The 20,193-nt window shown below is 40.0% G+C and overlaps 1 protein-coding gene across 8 annotated transcripts in view; it reads left to right on the top strand.

The window, feature by feature from the left end:
• Positions 1–20,193, top strand: part of TP63 (tumor protein p63) — a 219,781-nt gene that overhangs the window by 138,138 nt on the left and 61,450 nt on the right. For all 8 annotated transcript variants that reach the window (XM_029214931.1, XM_029214933.1, XM_029214934.1 and 5 more), the window contains one exon: positions 2,543–2,797. In XM_029214931.1, coding sequence (XP_029070764.1) covers positions 2,543–2,797 — 255 coding nt within the window. The remainder of the gene's footprint in view (positions 1–2,542; positions 2,798–20,193) is intronic.

The raw sequence follows: 20,193 nt of genomic DNA, 5'->3' as shown, positions 1-20,193 counted from the left end.
TTAGTGTTGTTTTTATGCTTTTTTTTTTTTTAAAGACAATTGAGTATACTACTTAGCTTTTGTTTCTTTAAAGTAAAATTTGAGGAAAGCTTAAAATGAAATATGTTTTCCCATTTTTATCTTGAATAGTCAGCAGCTCTTTGCCCAAACCTGAGAAATCTAGTTTTACATTATATAAATTGAGGCGTCAGCCCTGGAAGCAAATCCCATTGTGAAGAAAATATTTCACCCGAACTTTTTGGGATTAAAAATTATGGCATGTAAAAGCATAGCCATCAACACCTATTAATGGCTTGAAATACAGTTTCTGCTTCTTTGGTGCCACCCCATATGTTCAGTCTCACTGCTGTCCCAGGGACGTCGTCTTTGTACCCCTGAGGTAAATGGAGTTTCCATTTCTCTTATGTCCTTCAAGCAGCACTGAGTGTTTACTCACTGGCTTTTAAAGCTGGGTCCCCAAACTTTTCTCTTTACATTTATTGGGAAAAAAAATTCAAAGGGCCATGTTTCTTTGTTCTCTTCCAAGCGCACAATTAGCTTGTTCCATTCTGTGTAGCTAGAAGGAGGAGGAAAGGGTTGGCCCAACAGGCTTTTTACTGCCTGTGAGAAAGTGCCTGGCGAATTTCTTTGTCCCCTTTGTCAGGGGCGGCTACCTCCCTAATTGTACTGCTCTAGGGAAGCACGTGCCTCTGGGAGCATTATCTGATTCCTACAGGACGCTCAGGAGTGCTTTGTATACTGACCCTTAACTTGAACACAAATAATAATTTCAATCCCCTTTCTAGGCTGTTGCCGCGGGCTTGGACACCTAAGAGCTTTCATTCAGCCAGGGGTGTGGACGCCTTCGTCTGGGCCTCAGGTTTTAGTTTTGTCTCTCACAGCTGTCTCACCTGCAGTTTGCCTCACCTGTCAAGAGGGGAAGCTAAAGATGGAGGACAGGCCTAGGAGCTGTGGAAGTCAGAGGGGAGAGAAGGCGAGACTAACAGCTGCTCTTGTCAGCAGGGGGATAAGTGTAAAGAGATTAATAGTTATTTGAAGAGCAAATGGGGACATGGCATTCGGCAGTGGAATGCGAATGCATACATGTAATGGAATGGGCATGCAACCGTTAACATTTAGACAGATGCTCTCTGGACTGAATGGAATGGCAGAGTCCTTTCTCCTCCCCACGTGAAATACTTAAAGTTTAGTAAAATCATTTTCTTACGCTTAAAGTTGAATTAAAATTGTTTTCAAGCATCCATTTCTTTGTGAGTTTGTTCTTCTCTGTAGTTTGACTTAATCTGGGACTCTGTTATGTTTCAGTTGAAGAGCCAGACTCCTCATTTCCTTTATACAATATGTACCCACAGGACTGCCTTTTTTTTGCTTTTCATTTGTTTTCCTGTTGCTAACTTGAAGAAACAGTGAGGTTTCCACGTGTCAGAAGATTTCACAAAGGGAAAATGGTACACAGGCTGGTGGCCCCTTCTGGAAATGTGTCCAATTTGACTCAGGAATGACTTGAATTATCTTATCAGGCTGACAGGTGTGATGGTGTTGGCAGGGCCCTGGACTTGGAATCGGAAGATTTGGTTTCAAGATCCCTACTCTTTGCTTATTAGCCGATGCTTGAGCAAATCGCTTCCCCTCTCTGATAGTAACACAGTAAAGATTTTTTGCCGATGAAATGAGAAGTTAAATCATTCTTCCCATAAACATCTTATTGAATACCTACTTGGTGCCGGTTTTCCTAGAAGAAATAAAACACGTGGCAGAGAAGCTATATGAATTAATGTACTTCTGAACTATTTCAAACATAGAATCTTAATCATAACTAGATGATATTTCTCTTACACATGTTCTACTTTAGAAAATAGTAAACTGCTACGAAGAAAATGAAAAAACAGATGAAAAATTAGGCTGTTTGGATGGTCTGCTAGCATGTAACCTTTTAAAATATATAGTTGCCTCTCCCTATCCCTGCTACTCATTTCCCTCCAGTCTTCATGAACCCAGTTCCTGGGGGCAAGTCAGTACCCTGAGACAGAATTTAGAATGATGACTAAAAGGAAATTTGGAGGACAACTGATTTTTCTCAGTAAACAACAATTTGATGCTTAAGTCTCCTCTAGAACGTATCTATCTAGTGGTCTTTTTCATTCTGAATACCAGGACAGAAGAAGAAGAAAAAAAAAAGAGTAGCAGTCAGTATTCATTTATTTTAAAGAATTCATAAGCAGCTACAGAGCACTGGCACTTCTTGCCCAGTTTGCGAATGAGCACATAATCCACTTTCAAGTGCTCTCGGGGAGACCGCAGTCTCCAAAGGTTGCCCATGAAGCTGTGTGAACTGTGCAGGTCATTACAAAACATACACACACCTGGGGTTTCTCTTGGAGTTTCGAACTATGCATGACAAATCGGTCATTTTCCCTTGAGTGCGAAGTGTTGCAGACGTGAGGTGGAGCTCTGTAGAAGGCACTCACCAAATGATGCCTTTTTGGCAGCAAGGATCTGCAGCTTAAATGGCTAACGTGGGGGGTTTCTGGGTGTCCCGCAGCCACAGTACACGAACCTGGGGCTCCTGAACAGCATGGACCAGCAGATCCAGAACGGCTCCTCGTCCACCAGTCCCTACAACACAGACCACGCCCAGAATAGCGTCACGGCGCCCTCGCCCTACGCACAGCCCAGCTCCACCTTCGACGCCCTCTCGCCTTCGCCCGCCATCCCCTCCAACACCGACTACCCGGGCCCACACAGCTTTGACGTGTCTTTCCAGCAGTCCAGCACCGCCAAGTCCGCCACCTGGACGGTAAGAGCACCGGGCACCCATGTGTCCTTGAACCTGGTCCCCAAGTACAAGGGTCTTCTCCATCACCCCTCCCCCCTTCCCCGGCTCTTTCCCCCATCAAAGCTTAGAGCTCCATATTGAATGGTGCAAAATTTCTCCCTGTCCTCTAAAGGACATTTTGGTTTGAAATATTCAACACTGACCCAGAGAGAGAGAAAGTGCCATTTAGTAGGAACAGCCCTGATCTGGGAACCAAACTGCGTTCTGGCTGGCTCCTAGCAATTTCAGTTGATGCGTTCTAGCCTGCCTCACGCTGTTGGGAGGTCCTTTGTGTGAAAGATTTTTTTTGGAAAAACGTAAAGCATTACGCCAATGGAAAATACCGTAATCGTAGGATATGTGTTTGCAGTCTGCAGAATGTAGGCGTTACCAGTCTCATTATTTTGAAAAAATAAATGACCCAGTAAGGTGCGATTTAAAAAAAAATGAATAAAATCACAAACACAGTGTAAAAAGAAATTAAGATCTCATCTATTAAGGAAGGGTTAAATTTGTGCATGTGGGTTCTATAACATGAATCATAATTTATTGATACATATATATCTATTACATGTAGAAGCAAGTTTCCCTCCCAAAATCCTCCTAAACTACACATTAGGGGCCTAAATTAGCTTCAAAGAGATTCTGATGAAAAATGTTGAAAAAAATCTTATATATAACTTTTCTAAGAAAACATGGAAATACTTTTAAAAATTAAAAAAGCTACAAGAATGTTGATTCTATTTCAGAGTTTATTTTATTATAACATGAATAAAGCTTAAATATAAGGGAGGAAACCTATAAGACTGGTTTTAACTGGTTGATCAAAGAATGCCCAAGACCAAAGTGACGCACATTTTGTCAAAGAATTTAATGTTCGCTGGGATTATAGAAATGCTTCCAAACGTCATCGTCTTGTTGAGAAGTAGCTTTCAAATTGTTTTAACAGATTTTTCCCTCTTTGGCAAATAGGTTTCTTTGGAAATCATTTCTGTTTGTATGTTTATAAAATAATCTGCATTAGTAACACTAAATTCCAACATAATTTCACACGTGTCCCCTCATTTTGACCTCACTTTTTTTGTGAGCTAGGTAGGGCACATTTCACAACTCCCATTTTACTAGTGAGGAAAGCTGAAAAAACATGGGGATTCGGTGGCATCCCTAAAGTTGCAGAGACTTTTGTGTAGCTGGTCCTATTTCTGATTCTGCCACCCTCCTCCCACTAGGTTATGTCCTTTCTTTTTCTTTTCACCATTTCACATCAGGATGTCCCATAATTGTCTAAAAATTTATCTTAGCGCGTTTCTTCCATAGTTTGAGAAGCGGTGCTGTCATGGTTCGTATTTCAACCATAAAGTAGAAGTGTTAGCTTAAAACTTGATCTCTCTTCCATGTGCTTTTTTTAGTCAATTGTGTCATACTATTTAGTCTCTTTTACATTAATAATTGTGGAGGTGGACACTCCAGGTGAGTAAACTTAGAGTAAACTTAAAGATATATTGGTTGATTGATCTAAGTAATATCTTGCTGAAGAACCACTAAAATAACCATTTTATAAATGGATCACTGATGTGTTTTTGAATAGGGGTCACACCAACTGGATGTTTACAATCACTGAACTTCAAAGCTAACAGTTTTTCATCTGACATTTGCAGAGCTCTACTGTATTAAGGGTGAGCACATCTGAGGGATAATGGGCATGTTGGGGCCACTAAATGAAGAATCACTGCCCTCCTAAAATGGCTTAAGAACCTTGGGGATGGAGCATGATGGAACAGCAATCTTTCTTCCTCCCCCCTCCCTCCCCACCTCCTCATACAGAAGTCTTAACACTTTTTTTCAGTTTTAGTGCAGTTCTGAACCATCTTCCATCAAATCCCCTCTCTCAGAGAGGTACACTGTCTCAAAAAAAAAAAAAAAAAAAAAAAACGGTTGGGGATACCTACATAAGTGGTAGGTTAAATGTAAAGAAAATGGGGCTTCCCTGGTGGCGCAGTGGTTAGGAATCTGCCTGCCAGTGCAGGGGACACGGGTTCAAGCCCTGGTCCAGGAAGATCCCACGTGCCGCAGGGCAACTAAGCCCATGTGCCACACTACTGAGCCTGTGCTCTAGGGCCTGCGAGCCACAACTGCTGAGCCTGTATGCCACAACTACTGAAGCCCGCGCCTAGAGCCCATTCTCCACAACAAGAGAAGCCACTGAAATGAGAAGCCCGTGCACCGCAACGAAGAGTAGCCCCCGCTTGCCACAACTAGAGAAAGCCAGCACGAAGCAACAAAGACCCAATGCAGCCAAAAATAAATAAATAAATAAACAAGTTAATTAATAAAAAAAAGTAAAGAGGGGCTTCCCTGGTGGCGCAGTGGTTGAGAGTCCGCCTGCCGATGCAGGGGACGCGGGTTCGTGCCCCGGTCCAGGAAGACCCCACATGCCGCGGAGCGGCTGGACCCGTGAGCCACGGCCGCTGAGCCTGCGCGTCCGGAGCCTGTGCTCCGCAACGGGAGAGGCCACAACAGTGAGAGGCCTGCATATCGCAAAAAAAAAAAAAAAAAAGTAAAGAAAATGTTTTGTAGAGTACCCTAGTAAAATTTCCTTACATGTGACAGCAGTGGTATCAGGACCCTGAAAAAGGGGTAGGCACTGTGGTGATGGGAAAGAGCATCTCTTGAGAGCCAGAAAACCTGGATTCTCACTGTGATCATCCTCGTGACCTTAGCCAAGTTACTTCATCTTTCTAGAATTCAGTCTGTGCCTCTGATGAGGATGAGTGGGGTGAAAACTACTTCTTCCTTTCCTTAAGATGAGATAGTATTATTAATCAACCTAGTTTTTAGAAGAACTTAGCTTCTAATCAGTTCATTTGCCTGCCATTAATAAGTGACCTTGGTTAAGCTGGTTTGCCTTTCTTGAGCTTCTGTTCAGTTGTCTACAGTGTATGCTATAGGTACTACAGAATAAAATGATTGAATTAAATGTCCATTCCATCCTACTAGCGTATCACATGGTATTTATATTTTTATTCATGTTCTTTCTTGTTCGCAATTAGACTTATTTTAGGCCCAGCTACATTTCGTCTAAATCCAGCACATTTGAACCCTTGTTTGAGTAACTCCTGAGATCACCTAAAAATATGTAAATGCTTAACCATGGACACCAGTGTCTTATACATAGCAGCACCTAACTCTTCGAGCCAAATTATATATCCTCACACTTATACACAGACCTCACATTTTTAAGTGTTCTCTCATGCGACTTGGAGCCTCAGAACCAAGGCTGTTACCCCGTTTTAGAAATGAGGAAACTTCGAGAAGTAAAGGTTACATGGCTGATCACCAGCCAAGGAAATAGAGGAACCCAGGCCTCCCTCCTTCCCAGTTCAAGTCTCTCCACCATCTTATCTAGACTGTCTTTCTCTTGATTGACAGAAGGCGATACAGACACTCGCAGGCTCTGTGTAGTATGGAGTGAAGCCACCTGACAAAGGACAGATTTTTTTTTGTTTTTTTTTTTTCTTTTGCAGTACGCGGGCCTCTCACTGTTGTGGCCTCTCCCGTTGCGGAGCACAGGCTCCGGACGCGCAGGCTCAGCGGCCATGGCTCATGGGCCCAGCCGCTCCGCGACACGTGGGATCCTCCCGGACCGGGGCACGAACCCGCGTCCCCTGCATCGGCAGGCGGACTCTCAACCACTGCGCCACCAGGGAAGCCCCAAAGGACAGTTTTTATGCTACATTATACAACACCTATTTCTTAGGCATCTGTGCATTTTAAAGCAATTTTTCAAAATAAAAACACTATATTTTAAAAACTGCCCACAAACTGGAAGCAGCAAAAGCAGCTGTCATTAGGAAGGGTCACATGTACCTCATATTCTTCTGGTAATTCTTTAGTAAAAATTTTGTCAGTACCATTTTATCACTTGTCATCCTTTTGTGTTGTTTGCTCTTTCAATTTCTGGTTTTACTAAGAGTCACTGCCAAAATATAATTAATATATTTAAAGTATATACACGTATTTCCTTTGTTTTCTCTGTTTCCAATAATGAATGCGTGTTCCCAGTTCCATAAAAATATGGTATCTATTTTAAAATTCTTCCAGTGAAATAAAGTGAAGAGCAATGACATTCTTCCATATTCTCTCTTTCACACACACACACACACACACACACACACACACACACACACACACACAGAGTCACACCCAAACCAACACGGAATTTAGGGCTTGGGTTTCAGATTTTCTTCTTATTTCCACAGTGTAATTGTTACTTACTGATAGAGGCCTAACATTTACTATAATAAAGTGCTGGTCTAGCATTATAGCTGGAACTCATCAGCCACAGGCCAGTTGACAGTATGGTAATTTGGAAATGGCAAGAAACTTAGGTGCAGATTTCAACCCTGAAATTTACTAGCAGCATCTGGGACCTGCTCAGAGAGTTCAATCTCTTTGAACTTGACTTTTTCCACCTACAAATAGGGATGTTCATACTTTCCTTATCGTGAGGATTACATGCCACATGTAGGTGCGCGTATCAGCACCTGGCTAGTCATAGGCATACATGTGTTTACTGAGTCTGAATTTGAATCCCTTTGCTTCACGAGCTTATTATAGTTTTGTTGAGGGTTCAGTTGTGCCGCAAGTAATAATTTGAGAGAATGCAAAGCAAAATGTCTTCTACTTTTGTTTTTTCTTCGTGCTTTTGGGCTATTAGCATGCATACTCCAGCCCCACAGGACTGTGATATTATCCACTACTCAGATATGTGAATAGATGGCATACGATGATATCAGGCCCTCCCATGTGCAGACTTCTGCAGGTTGGCCGAGCTGCTTTCCTAAGTCTGTCCAAGCAGATGTAGGCTCTCCTTGCCGGCACTAGGAAAGGTCTTTTCCAGCTTTAAGAACCTGTTGAATTCCAGCATTTATTTCTCATTTATGGGGATGTCCTTTTTTTTTTTTTTTTAATTCTCCGTGTTAAATAAAGAATAGCAGTGGTTTTGTGGTGGCAAAAGTACTGGAGGCAGCCTACACACTCACCAGTTGGGAACTGGTTCCATAAATTGTGGCATATCCACATGACAGAATACTCAATGGCCATTCAGAAGAATCATAGGTACCGATCTGGAATGCTTTTGGAGTTGCTGGTGAGGATGAGATAAGCCTTCTACGGCACCTATTTGAGCTTTGAGAGGACTGGTAAGGACACTACTTCTGGGGGCAAAGTACTTTTTTTTGCTGGACTCCAGGGACAAGGCTTTTTTTGTGTGTGAATATAGATCAATCTGTCTTGATTATCAGTGTCACACACCTTTGACAGTTTGAGAGCTGTTTTCCCCACAACCCAGGACACACAGTATAATCTGTGTGCAAATACTGGGAAAATCCTCAGGTTAGTGTTTTTCTGTTGTGCTCTCCGTCTGAGATAACGACCCTGGACTTTGGACATGCATCCCTTTTTGCCCTTGTGATTTTTTTTCCCTTCATAGATGTCAAGGTCTTGCAGTGCAGGCACCTGGACCCAGTGCTCAGAGCCATGTCCAGCATATAATAGGCCCTCAGTAAATATGAAAAAACTTTGTTTTCTCCTCGTGGCCAAAGGAAATAATTGCAGTCCCAAGCAGTATCCCTCCATTCTGACCTTGACTGTTAACTGTCCATTAATTCGATGCCATTTGCCTCCACCCGTGATTTAGAGAGCCCTCTTTGCCTTCCTAATCATGCCAGCCTCATGTCATGTTCAGAGCTTTGAAGATTCTGACTTGAGCAAGCGGAGATTAGGGAGGTGGCATTTGAAAGGGGAACAGCCAGTTCTCCGGAGAGTTTCATTGATCCCAGCGTATCGGGTCTTGCAAGCTCGCTCCCCTTGGCTCTTCCACAGGTGAGCTGAGATGCCTGCCTGTGGCCCACCCTCCCTGTCATCAGGTTACCTGTAATGTAAGACTTCCAGAAGAAGGCTGCCAGCTCTGCAGAAATCTAATGCAAGCCAGCCCATTGCGTGGCCCTCTGGAATTTGGGGACTCTTAAGAATAGCCCATCAAAGGACATGATGTACAGACAAACTTTTCCATGGTGAATATGATTTATCAGCTTCCTTGCACAAAGGAAACGCTTCTCTCACCAACGCTTGAGCCTTTACTGGGGCTGGTCTTAACTGAGTGGCTGTTAGGTTTCATTGCTGAGGGACAGAAGTCAGTAGACTTATCTCTTGCCAGTGGTACATTTGTTAATCATAACAAGGTTATTTTCACTTCTTGCCAGAGCTATCCTCTAAATCTCCAGAGATACATAAAGAAGTGTCTTTTTGTGCTCCTCCCATGATAAAGAAAATAATAACATTGAGCATTGTCACCTGTTATCCAAGCTATTTCTTAGTTGATGAGAGTATTGAGGAAGAATGTCCTAAATAAAGGGTTTGGAGATTCTTGGGGACGGTTCATGTTACTTGTTTAACTCTAGGTTTTGGACTTTAAAGTGAATTTCAATTGTAAGCCATGCTGTAGGGGTGTTGTCCCCACATCCAGAGCAGAATAACTTAGCAAGTTTGCCCTAACTTGTTTAAATTAACTCTAGGTTAATGTACTCGGGGATAAGGCGACTTCACCAAATCTGATGTTTAGGACCCTCCCAGACTGTGCTCAGTGATTTCCTGAATCCACGGTAGAGTTTCTATTTAAAGGAAAAATATTTTATATTTATTTATTTATTGCATCTAATGTTACGAGAACTGATCACTGATTAAGAAGAAATAAATAGCAAATTTAACTAAACTCGCCTTTCTTTTTCTACTACAGAAAGAATAACAGCACCCCCCCCCTTTTTTCCCTTCTTTTTCTTTGTCTGTTCCTCTTCCTCTTTCTCCTTCTCCTTCACTTATATTATTATTCATAGTAGTCAATTTCGTTTTGTAGATATTACCAGCCACTTGGTATTTTGTTTTTCCACTGTGGCTTTGGTTTCCCAGAAGGGTGGATTATTATCAGGAGGATTGTGGTATAAATAAATTACCATGGAAATTTCCATCAAGAGCAGGGATCCGATCATCAGGCCCATTTCCCTAAAAAATCACTTCCACTAATAATGGACTACCTTGAAGGTGGCAAACCCAAATATCTGTGGCACTAGGGGGTAGTGTAAATGAGTCAAGTGGTGGGGATGGAGACAGTGGCAAAATGAGCTTACACACCTTCTCTGCAAGGGAATCTGCTCTGCAACTCCACCCTGTTGTCATGGGGGAAAGTAGGGCTGGAGTTAAAAGATGAAATTTTCAAGAGCATTTAGAAACCTGGATTTGCATGTAATATCTCCAGATCTTTAAGTGGTATATTCATTTAAAAAAAAAAAGTTGTAAAAACCAAAAACCAAACAAAACAGTAGTCAGACTGAAGGCTGTCTTTGCAGTATATTTAACAGTGACAAGGGACAGTTCCTTAAAATTTAAATAAAATAACTGGAAACTAGAGCAAGCATCTAAGGGGAAAGTTACGAATAAATATATTCCATTTGGAAATAGTAATTCTCTGTTCCTTTCAAAAGTCCTATAGATTGACTGCACCCTCCCACCCCCTGCGATAAACTAAGCAATACGTTATCAGAGTAGATCTTGCTCAGTTTGTTTTCGTGCAGTTAATGACCTTCCTACCTTCATATTCCTATAAAATTTTATTTTATAAAATATAATGATCTGCGTGTTGGGTCCTTGGCATAAGGAAAGAATCTTCTTTGTTTGTTTTGTTTTATTTATTTTTAAAATTTTTATTTATTTATTTACTTATTTATTTATTTTTGGCTGCATTGGATCTTCGTTGCTGTGCACGGGCTTTCTCTAGTTGGGGCGAACAGGGGCTACTCTTCGTTGTGATGCGCGGGCTTCTCCTTGCGGTGGATTCTCTTGTTGCAGAGCACAGGGTCTAGGCACGCAGGCTTCAATAGTTGTGGTGCACGGGCTCAGTCGTTGTGGCTCGTGGGCTCTAGAGCACAGGCTTAGTAGTCGTGGCGCATGGGCTTAGTTGCCCCACCGCATGTGGGATCTTCCCGGACCAGGGCTCGAACAGCGTCCTCTGCATTGGCAGGCGGATTCTAACACTGCCACCAAGGAAACCCTGTTTTGTTTTAATACTTAGAGAATTAATACTTAATACTTAGAGAATTTATGGGACTCCATAACTTAACTAAAATTGGCCAAAGCTGTACCCAGAAAAGGCAGTGAGATTGAAAGTGCTTCGAATCAGTTTTCTCAGCTCACTAACCAATGGCTCATTTGTAATTAGCACATAGAGGGTGTGGCAGAACAAAGATCACCAGAAAATTGAGGCATAGACAGAGAATAATGTCACTGTATTTTTCTTGAGCCATTAAAAAAATACTATATATCATTCAGTTTGACAGAGATTTCTTCAAGTCAGCCCTGAATGATGGGTGCCATTTATTGCTCTCAGTGTCTTCCCATATGTGAGCTTTACACCTTCTCCTGTTTGCATTCCCTGATGTTAACCATTTCCATAGTGTGATCAAGTCTTGTAACTGTCCCCACCCCCTCTGGTGGAGAAGGGAATATGTATCTTTCTCATGAGAGGTATTTAGCAATCAGCTGTCATGTCATGGGTAAAAGCAACTACATATGAAATAAATCCTCATGGTTTTATAGCAGCAGCAATTAGTATGTCTGTTAGGTCACGGGAGCCTGAAGGAGGCATGAGATAACATAGCTCTCTGTTCAACAGCTTCTAATTCTTTGAAATTAAAGAAAAGTTTATTGTAGAACAGAAAGGAAAATCTTAGACTCTTTGAAGCCCTGCAGATGTTCTGTAGACGTGGAATGGTTTTTAGAACAAGGGGTCCTGTAATTAGGCACACAGGGGCCTAAAGGTACTGATCTTAGCAGCCATCTCTCCTGTGGTTTTTAATAAAGATTACGACCCCATCATCAGGCTGACCTCAGCTGAAATTTAAAGGAAATTGAGAGTAGCCAGAGACCCTAGGTCTAATTTACTGTGAGGTGAATTAGGGAGGGATTCTCACTTTATAAATAGAATCAGCCTTCTCATTTCACTTTGAATCTAATAATGAAGACTCATGATTTCTTGTTAAAAAAATAAAACAGTATAACTTGCCACCTTGTTATTTTATTAGAAGGGTCTGAAGAATTGGAATGTAATTTCTAATTTTTTTATGCAGAGTTAATTCTGTGTCTTCAAGTTCATCAAACAGGTGTTCTTTTGTGGGTTACTCATTTAGTTTGCATTTTTGTTTTCCTCTTTATGCTGTTTTGCCAGTATCATCTGCCCTAAATCTTGTGGAAAATATAACAGATAAGATGAGGACACCATTTCAAAAGACTTTTCTTTTACTTGGAGTGGTTTCCAAGTTGTATTAAGTCAAAACAATAATGATTGCTTACTTAAGGATCCTCATTTGAATTTGAGAAGTCATCTGACAGGCTCCTGAAGAGTGTGGCTCATTAAGTAGAACACAGAACTCCGGAGGACAACTTGTGGGCACTAAAAAACTCTGTGATCTGGGGCAAGTGACTCTGTTTGTGCTCATCTGTTAAATGGGTGTTGTAATATTTTCTTGGTAGGATTGCTGTGAGGCTTAATTAAAATTTACAAAGTACTTTGGGAGCCTGAGAGGTGAAACTCTAAAAACACAGTATGTTATTATCTTAGGATCCTGCATTTTTGTTTTTAGATATACCTGCGTGAATAGTACATCATATCCATGCTTACAATTCAGGCAGTTTTTCGAGGTTTTCCATTTATAAGCAGACATGAAATGAAACAGTATAGATCTATAAGTCCCTAGAAATAAATGTAGGATAAATATATATGTTTGCATATGTGTGTATTTTTTTTCTAATGTAAAATAATTTCTTCTTAAAACATGTTTAGTTAGATCCTGTAATTGTTAATCAGATAATTTTTTTCTTAGAGTCTCAGTGCTTTATTGGTAATATTTCAGCAAACCAGTAACAGAGTTTTAAATTGTGATCATTTTGACTAGGTCACTAGAAGAAAAATTTACTTTTTATTAAAAATGCAAAAATACATACATGTATTTACATAAATACAAATATTTTACGCTTGTTGAGTAACAAAGGAGTTAATTTACTATAATTTGGGCTTCAAAGCTATTCCTTCTTTCTCTCTCCCCCTTTTGCTTACTTTTTTCCTTCTACTCTATCTGTTAATTTGAGATTTTATGAATCTAGAGCCCTAACATTAAACGTTATAAATTGCCTATCTCTCTCTCTTTTTTTTTTTTTTTTTACTACTTTGTATTCTTGGAAAAGCAAATTTCATTTTCCCATAAGAACAATGTTATAATTATGGATTACGTTTCTGAACAAGAAATTGTCATCAAGTAAGTCATAGATATGATTAACTGTATGTCATAAAAGCAAAGTTCTATAAGCTACGGTAATTGTTTAAAACAGCAAAATGATTCTCATAGTTCTATAAAATTTGCTTAAATATCTTGTATGCCTTGACCTATGTGTGTTAAGTTTACTTATAAAATCCTAACAGTTCTTTTTATAAACTTGACTTATCTAAAACTGATATGCTCTTGTAATAAACATTTAAATTAACATTTGACAGACCAGAATTTTGATGCATTTGATATGTAATGATTTGAGAAGCCTATGTTTCTCAAAATAGGGGAATTAGAATGAATAGTTACAAAATGTATTCCTTTTGCTAAGAATTATATTCAAAAAATTTCTGTAGTATAGACCATTATTTATTTTAAGACAGTGAATCAATTTTAAAAGATATGATTACCAATTTTGCACTTAAGAAAAGAAAAACTGGATCCTTTTGAATTTGAAAATAGAGTTTTGGTGTGTGTTTACTATCCCTGCCTGCCACTGCACTCTCCAGAGTGGAATGGTCTTGAGAGGAAAAATTGTCCCCCAAAGCAGCTGGTCACGAGAAAGGCTAGGAGTGCTACTGGAGAGAGTTTCGTTCCTTTGCATTAGTGATTGATAGTGGAGGTGTTTGAGGACACAAATTGTGTATTAGACCCAGGGTTTGGTGTTTCCCTGTAAACACTGTCAATTCAAGTTTATCACCTACCCTCACTCTTCCAACCTTTTTGTATGAAACAATGGAATTAGTGGGGAAGGCCTTTGGGAAATGGTGTTTAGTTGGTAATTAGATAAAGCAGATTGCCCAACATGTAAAATACAAAGCATTTTCATAATAGAAATTTGGAATAACTCTTTTGTACTTCCAATGCATAGGAAATGTCTCCTGTTGTGATAATTAATAACTCCTTTTCTGAACTAATCCACATAGATAAGTAACCTCTTTTTCCTTTACTTATTCTCACGCCTAGCATGTGTTGAAGTTATGCACGTATAAATAAATGCACACTCTTTTTAAATGCTTTAGTCTAACTTTATTCCCTTTGAGTTTAGGAAGACACTTGGCAAATAACTATTTTGATTAGCCTTTCAAGAGAAAATCATCAGCCTCTAAAAGTTACCATGGATAACTCATTCTTTAGGCTTATATTGTCCTTTCATAACATTCAGTGGTAATGGATTATGTTCTATGTTTATCTTCAAAGACTACAGCTTACACTTTTGTATATAATTGTAACAAAGGCATATCTTGCAGGTATTTATATTTTATGTCTGAGAATCATCATATAATTTAACAAATAGTAACTCATTCATGAACATTTTGGTGCAAAAGTTGGAATGACAACTGATGAGGAACTTGAGATCTAGGGAAGAAAAGATGTCTCATTCAGCAGCAGAACCAGAAGAAAATATAGACTTCTTCCTGTCTAGTTTCCTACTCATGAAGCAATTAAATATATAGCTATTTGTATAAGTTTCTATAATGTATTCATATTTCAGAATTGATTAGTTGCCTAGCACTCCACAGTTCTCAGCTATAATGCTTTTCTTTGCATAAAAAGTTTAGACATAGGTGTTAAAAGGTGTAAGAATTGTGCTGGGAACAGTCTTTTTGTTAAGTTTTCATAGAATCTTCTCAGCCTTCACCCAAGTGTAATTATCCTCTTAGATACTTTGGGATTAAGAGTGGGAATAGAGAGAGGATACTCCAAAGAAAGAACAGGAGAGAGAGGAAGTGAAATGGTTTCTAAGAAAGTAGTGAGTGGATTCTTCTTTAAAGGAAAATGTGTACACTTCGAATTTGTAAGTTCAATGTTTTCTAAGACACTTTTGTAGTCCTGATAGTGTATTTTCATTATATGGACTTCTACTTTGAGGAAAAGAGCCAAACCAATTCAAATGGAATGTTCAAATTCAGTCTAAAATCTTCACTTCATTGATTACTGCATTCGATAGTCTACTGGATGTTTTTCTTTGACGTATAAGAAAATACCTCTTATTTCCTTTAGTTGTCTTTTTAGGAGCGCTGACTAAGCTATGTCAGAAAAGGAGAGGAATGGGGACTTCTTACTTTCTTTTACCTAGCAAGTCTTATTTCTTTTTGAGAACTGGGCACTTACTTTAAAATTTACACAATACTAGATGGTCTTAGTCAATAAATATACGGTAAGTAAATATAATTCTATATACTTTTCTAAAATGCTTTGAAATTTCCTGGAAAGAAAATCTCTGTAATTATCTGCTTGTGTTTTAGTAAAATAAAATTAAGCAATAAAATTTTAAGTCCCTTTTCCCAGGATAGTAATGATGGTTTTATTTTGTCAGATGTGAGGTTTAACTCGTTAGTTGGTGCCACAATGTAATAATTGAAACCATATCTTCATGTAGAAGCATTTTTAAATTTTATACATTCTTTCTACCTGTTAGAAGTATTCTTTTATTACAGTTACTTTTGAATATAAGTTTTCCTTCCAGCTAACTCAGAACACAGCCTAACTTCAAAGAACTTAGGTTGGATTCTGACATTCATCCTGTTTGCCTTTGAGGATCCTAGTAGGTATCCACATATATATAGAAATGACCAGAGCTACTTGGATATCTTTTGTCGCTGGTCTCAATAAAAGCGTCAGCCATGCTCAGCACATGGAGAACGCTTCAAGACAAGTTAATTAGAAGCAAGGGATTTTTCTTTTTTTAATTGGTTAGAAAATTTGTTTTGAAGTTGTCACTTGGGCATATGCTTGTGGGGCATAGATTAGCTCTTAACGTATTGCTTTCTTAATTTGTTTGGCATTAGAATTTAGGCTTCAGAAACCAAAAATAATAATAATACTTTGAAACATTTAAGCAGAAGAGGGAATGATCTTTTTTCCATAAATTCCTGATTTAAAATGAAAATATTATTTCAACTGCTAAATTACAATGAGATGTGATATAAAATATATAACCCTGTAAAATATGAAAGATGCTTACAAGTGTATCTGTTTTAGTTACCTTGCAAGACTGAAAGTTACAAACATTGTGACCTATCTTAGCGCTTACCCATCCAACAAAGCTTTGCCTTTTTCTGAAAGAAGGGACTGTGGTTCTTGTACTAAAGAACAAGCAAAAGTGCCTAAGGAGGCAGAGTGGTGAGTGGAAAGAATTCAGGATTGGTGGTCAGATAGACCTGGGGTTGAATTCCACCTCTTTCTATCTGTGTTGCCTTGGGCAGGACACTGTCTCCAGGGCAGTTTCTTCAACCCTAAAATGGGGATAATACATCTTTAGGTAGCAGGGTTATTGATAGGATTAGACATAATGAATGTACAGTGCATAACAGTGCCTGGTAAATGGTGATTTTTATTAGGATGAATCATGAATTTAGGATTAGAATTTGGACTAAACCTGCCCTTCTCACAGATGCACCAGGAACTGCAGTAGGAAATCCAATCTATGGAGTACCTCTAGCTTCTGATGCCTTCCACGATGTGGAAGAGGTGATATATTAGAACAGTCCTTTAAAACTTGTACCCCAATTAGGAGCAGGGCAAAATGAATGTCTGCCTCGGGCATCCTGAGGCTATAATCTGAAGGGTTCCATAGAAAAAATATAATTTGTTTATTTTTTTGTACAACTTGTTTCAATTTTGCATTTTAATACAAATATACATTTAAATATATTTATCTCCCTCTTTTAAAAAGCATCATTAAAATTAAAATTCCAGGAAGGTGAGTAATATTTATCTTGTGAGTTTGAGTTACACTCAGGCACACTGCCATTTATATTTCTGACGTACAAGTACCTTAACCATTTAAGCGGCACAATTTTGAGACACATTGATTTGCTCTGGGAGAGAGCCCTGGAGGTTAGTTATTTTTGCAGCTTCAACCCCAAAGGAACAAGGACGCATGCTCCGAAAGGGTGATGTTGTTAATCAGTGACCAGAGCTCCTTTTTTAGTGCTAGCTTTTCCGAAACCAGCCACATTCTAGACTTGTTGCGATGGCCCCAGAGGGCACGATTAGCACAAAAGGGAGGAAGTCCCTGGGTGGCAGATTCCAGCTCAGAAGGAAGAATGGCCAGGGTTCTACAGGACTGGAATGCGCTACCTCCAGTGATAGTGAGCGCTCAGCCCCTGGAGCAAGTCAAGATAGAAAGGAGACCCTTGGCTCAAGTTTTAGGTGAGAGAATGGATCAAGTGGCCTCTGAAGTTCCCTTTGAATGAAAAATTCTGTGCACCCAGAAGAGAAGGCTTTTGTGTCCGGAAAGAAAGAAGAGGACAGCAGTTGACCCAGCGGTTGGTTAAGTGGGGAAAAGAGTACACTTTCCAGAGAGGCAGTAGGAACAGCTGAAGCAAAAACACAGAGGCCAGCCTGCTTTGCTCGCCTGGAGACAGGACTCTGCTATTCTGCCTGAAGCTGTGGTCACGGATAGGAAACAGCAGAAGTCAAGGCTCGAAAGGTAGGATGGGGCCAGCCTACGTAGGTTAAGGCATTTGGACTATATCCCACGGGCAGTGGGCTGACACTGAATACTTTTTGAGCACAGGAATTGTCATGCTCGGGACTGTAGATAAAACCCATTAATCCGGCAATGTTGGTTGGAGGGGGCCTCGGGGAAGGGAAGCAATTTGGAACATGCCACTGTAGTGCAGATACAAGATGGTGGGCTCGCTCCCTCAGTGACACGGCGCACTGATGTGGGGAGGACAGAAATGAGAGAGGGCCAGAGGCAGCTGAAGTTGTTGCTTCCAGAGGCTACACAGGAAGGCAGGGAGGAGGAATGGAGAGCCAGGCAAGGAGCTGAAGTGATTAACTCTCTTACTAGCTGAGATCTAAAGGCTGCCATTTTCTAGCTGGGGCCTTTGCAAATCTCTTAACCTCCGTGGTGTCTCTTATCTCTAAAACAAGGCTAATGACACCTACTCTCCAGGGTTGTTGTGAGGATCCAGGGAGATAATGAAGTGAAAGTGGTTTGTAAACTCAGAAGTCTGTCCTCATGCAAACTGCTTCTGCTGCCTTGGGATAGAGGCGGCGGGAAAGGCTTGCAGCTTCCTGTCTTGCAAAATGAACGAACGTTCGCATTTTTTCACCCTGAGCTCTAAGCTAAAGGTATTGGCTGAATGAGATGATTCTTATCCAGCCTATTTCAAAACTTCCTAGATGTTCTCTCTCACCCCCAGTAATAAAAGCTGAAAGCCTGTTAGCTCCCGAACACTTGGCCCTTCTGCCTTTCTTCTCTCCCTGAGCAGAAACCCAAGTAGTCTATAGACTAGAATCCACACTCTTCTCCTGGACTGATTGAAAGGGCTGGTTGCAGGAGATAAGGACCTTTTTGTAAGGCTCTTCTAACTGGGTGTACTGCAGAGGCCTCCCTATGGAGACGGTTATTGTCTATTAAGTTGGCTGCTGTCACAGACAGCACTGCCCATTTCCCTCAGTGCTTGATAACAGATGCAGTAACATCCATGCCTAGGTCATAAGCCATCCCTTCCAGGGACTGATTTCCCCCTTGAAGCACCAGTGAGGGGAGAGGCCCTTGTCTGTCAGAATTCTCATGACTGAATCATTGCCATGAGCTAATGTCTCCAGCTTTGTGAGTCAGTGCTGGCCCAGCCTCAGTGTTGTAGGCAAGAAAAATGAAGACACAGGTTAGACTCCCCTCCCGTCATTACCTTGCATAGGGGGAAAGCAAACTGAGCAGTCGTCAGAAAGTGGTACTTTGGAAATCAGGTGTTTGGTTCTTCTCCTCTGTAAGGATGTCAGATAAGTGTAAGTTTCTTTAAGCGTTAGCAGTAATATTTTTACAAATCCTGTGATTTTGTGTGTGCGCTTTGTTTTGCTTCAGGCAAGGTAGGTGAAATGATGTGCTTGGGAGATGAATGTTCTTGTAATAGGCAAGATGTAGCTTGCAGGAAAGCATCTGTAACCAACCCATTCTGCATGCGACAGGGCCAGGACTTGTTTGTGTTTTATTGCCTGTTCAAACATGTCTAATTTTTAAAAGATTTATAAACTTTTTAGAGGATTCCTCTTAAAATGTTATTCCTTCGTATAGCAAGTATATGTGTTAATTGCCTGGTGGTTAAAATATATACCCTCATGGTATGTGGACAGTGCTAATATTGAGCTAAGTGTTATAAAAATAGTTGTCAATATGAAGTAGATGTAAAAAATATTAGGACTGTCAGGAATAGTTCATAAAGCTACCTATTAATCCAGTAGGCAGAAAGAAATTATGGTTTCCAGTTTTTTTACTCTTCGTGGTAGAGATTTTGTGCAAAGAAGCGTGAGAGGAGCACCTGGATATTTGTTCCCAAATACTCAGAGATATTGCTCAAAACTTGATCAAAAAGAAAATAACAGAAAGGGGGAAGAAATCAGTGATGGGGGGAATAAGCTTAAATACTATCAATATCAATTAAACAACAGTATTTTTAATTGTCTTGACCCCCTCCGTCCTTTATCATATGTAGATCATATATATAATTATATTTATATATATATATAATTATGTGTAATAAAAAATATCCCGTGGAATAGTGAGAAGCCTACTTGTTTTGTTGTTTTAGTAGATGTTACATGTGTACCTTCTTAAATCTGTGTACTTTAAGAAGTAGTAGGGTTTTATGGCCGTGATCTCATTCTTGACACCCTTTGGGGAAGAAGCTTGAGGGTATGTGCTGTAATTTATAACAAATATTCAGAGTCCACAAGATGGATTGCTATTCCCCACTACTTCTGCAGCCCCTCCTGTTTTCCCTTCTCTTTCCCATTCTTCTTTTTTTTCATTCTGTCAAAGACATGAGTTACAGTGGTGAAAAGGGCAAAGAAAGCAAAAAAAAAGGATAGGAAATGGTAAGAAAAATAGGAAGGAAACTTCCAAAACTTAACGTTTAGTGGCTCTTTTTAGTAGAATGAATCCTTTGAGCTTCTAAAAGTGAAGTTAGTATAATGAAAGTTTTCTTCTCCATAAAACCAAATCTTTTCAGACTTTCTGAGGCTTCTGTGAGTATTGTGTGTGGCAAG

Source organism: Monodon monoceros, unplaced genomic scaffold (assembly GCF_005190385.1).
Source record: "Monodon monoceros isolate NGI ecotype Baffin Bay Population unplaced genomic scaffold, NGI_Narwhal_1 Super_Scaffold_11, whole genome shotgun sequence".
Classification (NCBI taxonomy): Eukaryota; Metazoa; Chordata; class Mammalia; order Artiodactyla; family Monodontidae; genus Monodon; species Monodon monoceros.
This window is presented reverse-complemented; position numbering and strand designations above follow the sequence as displayed.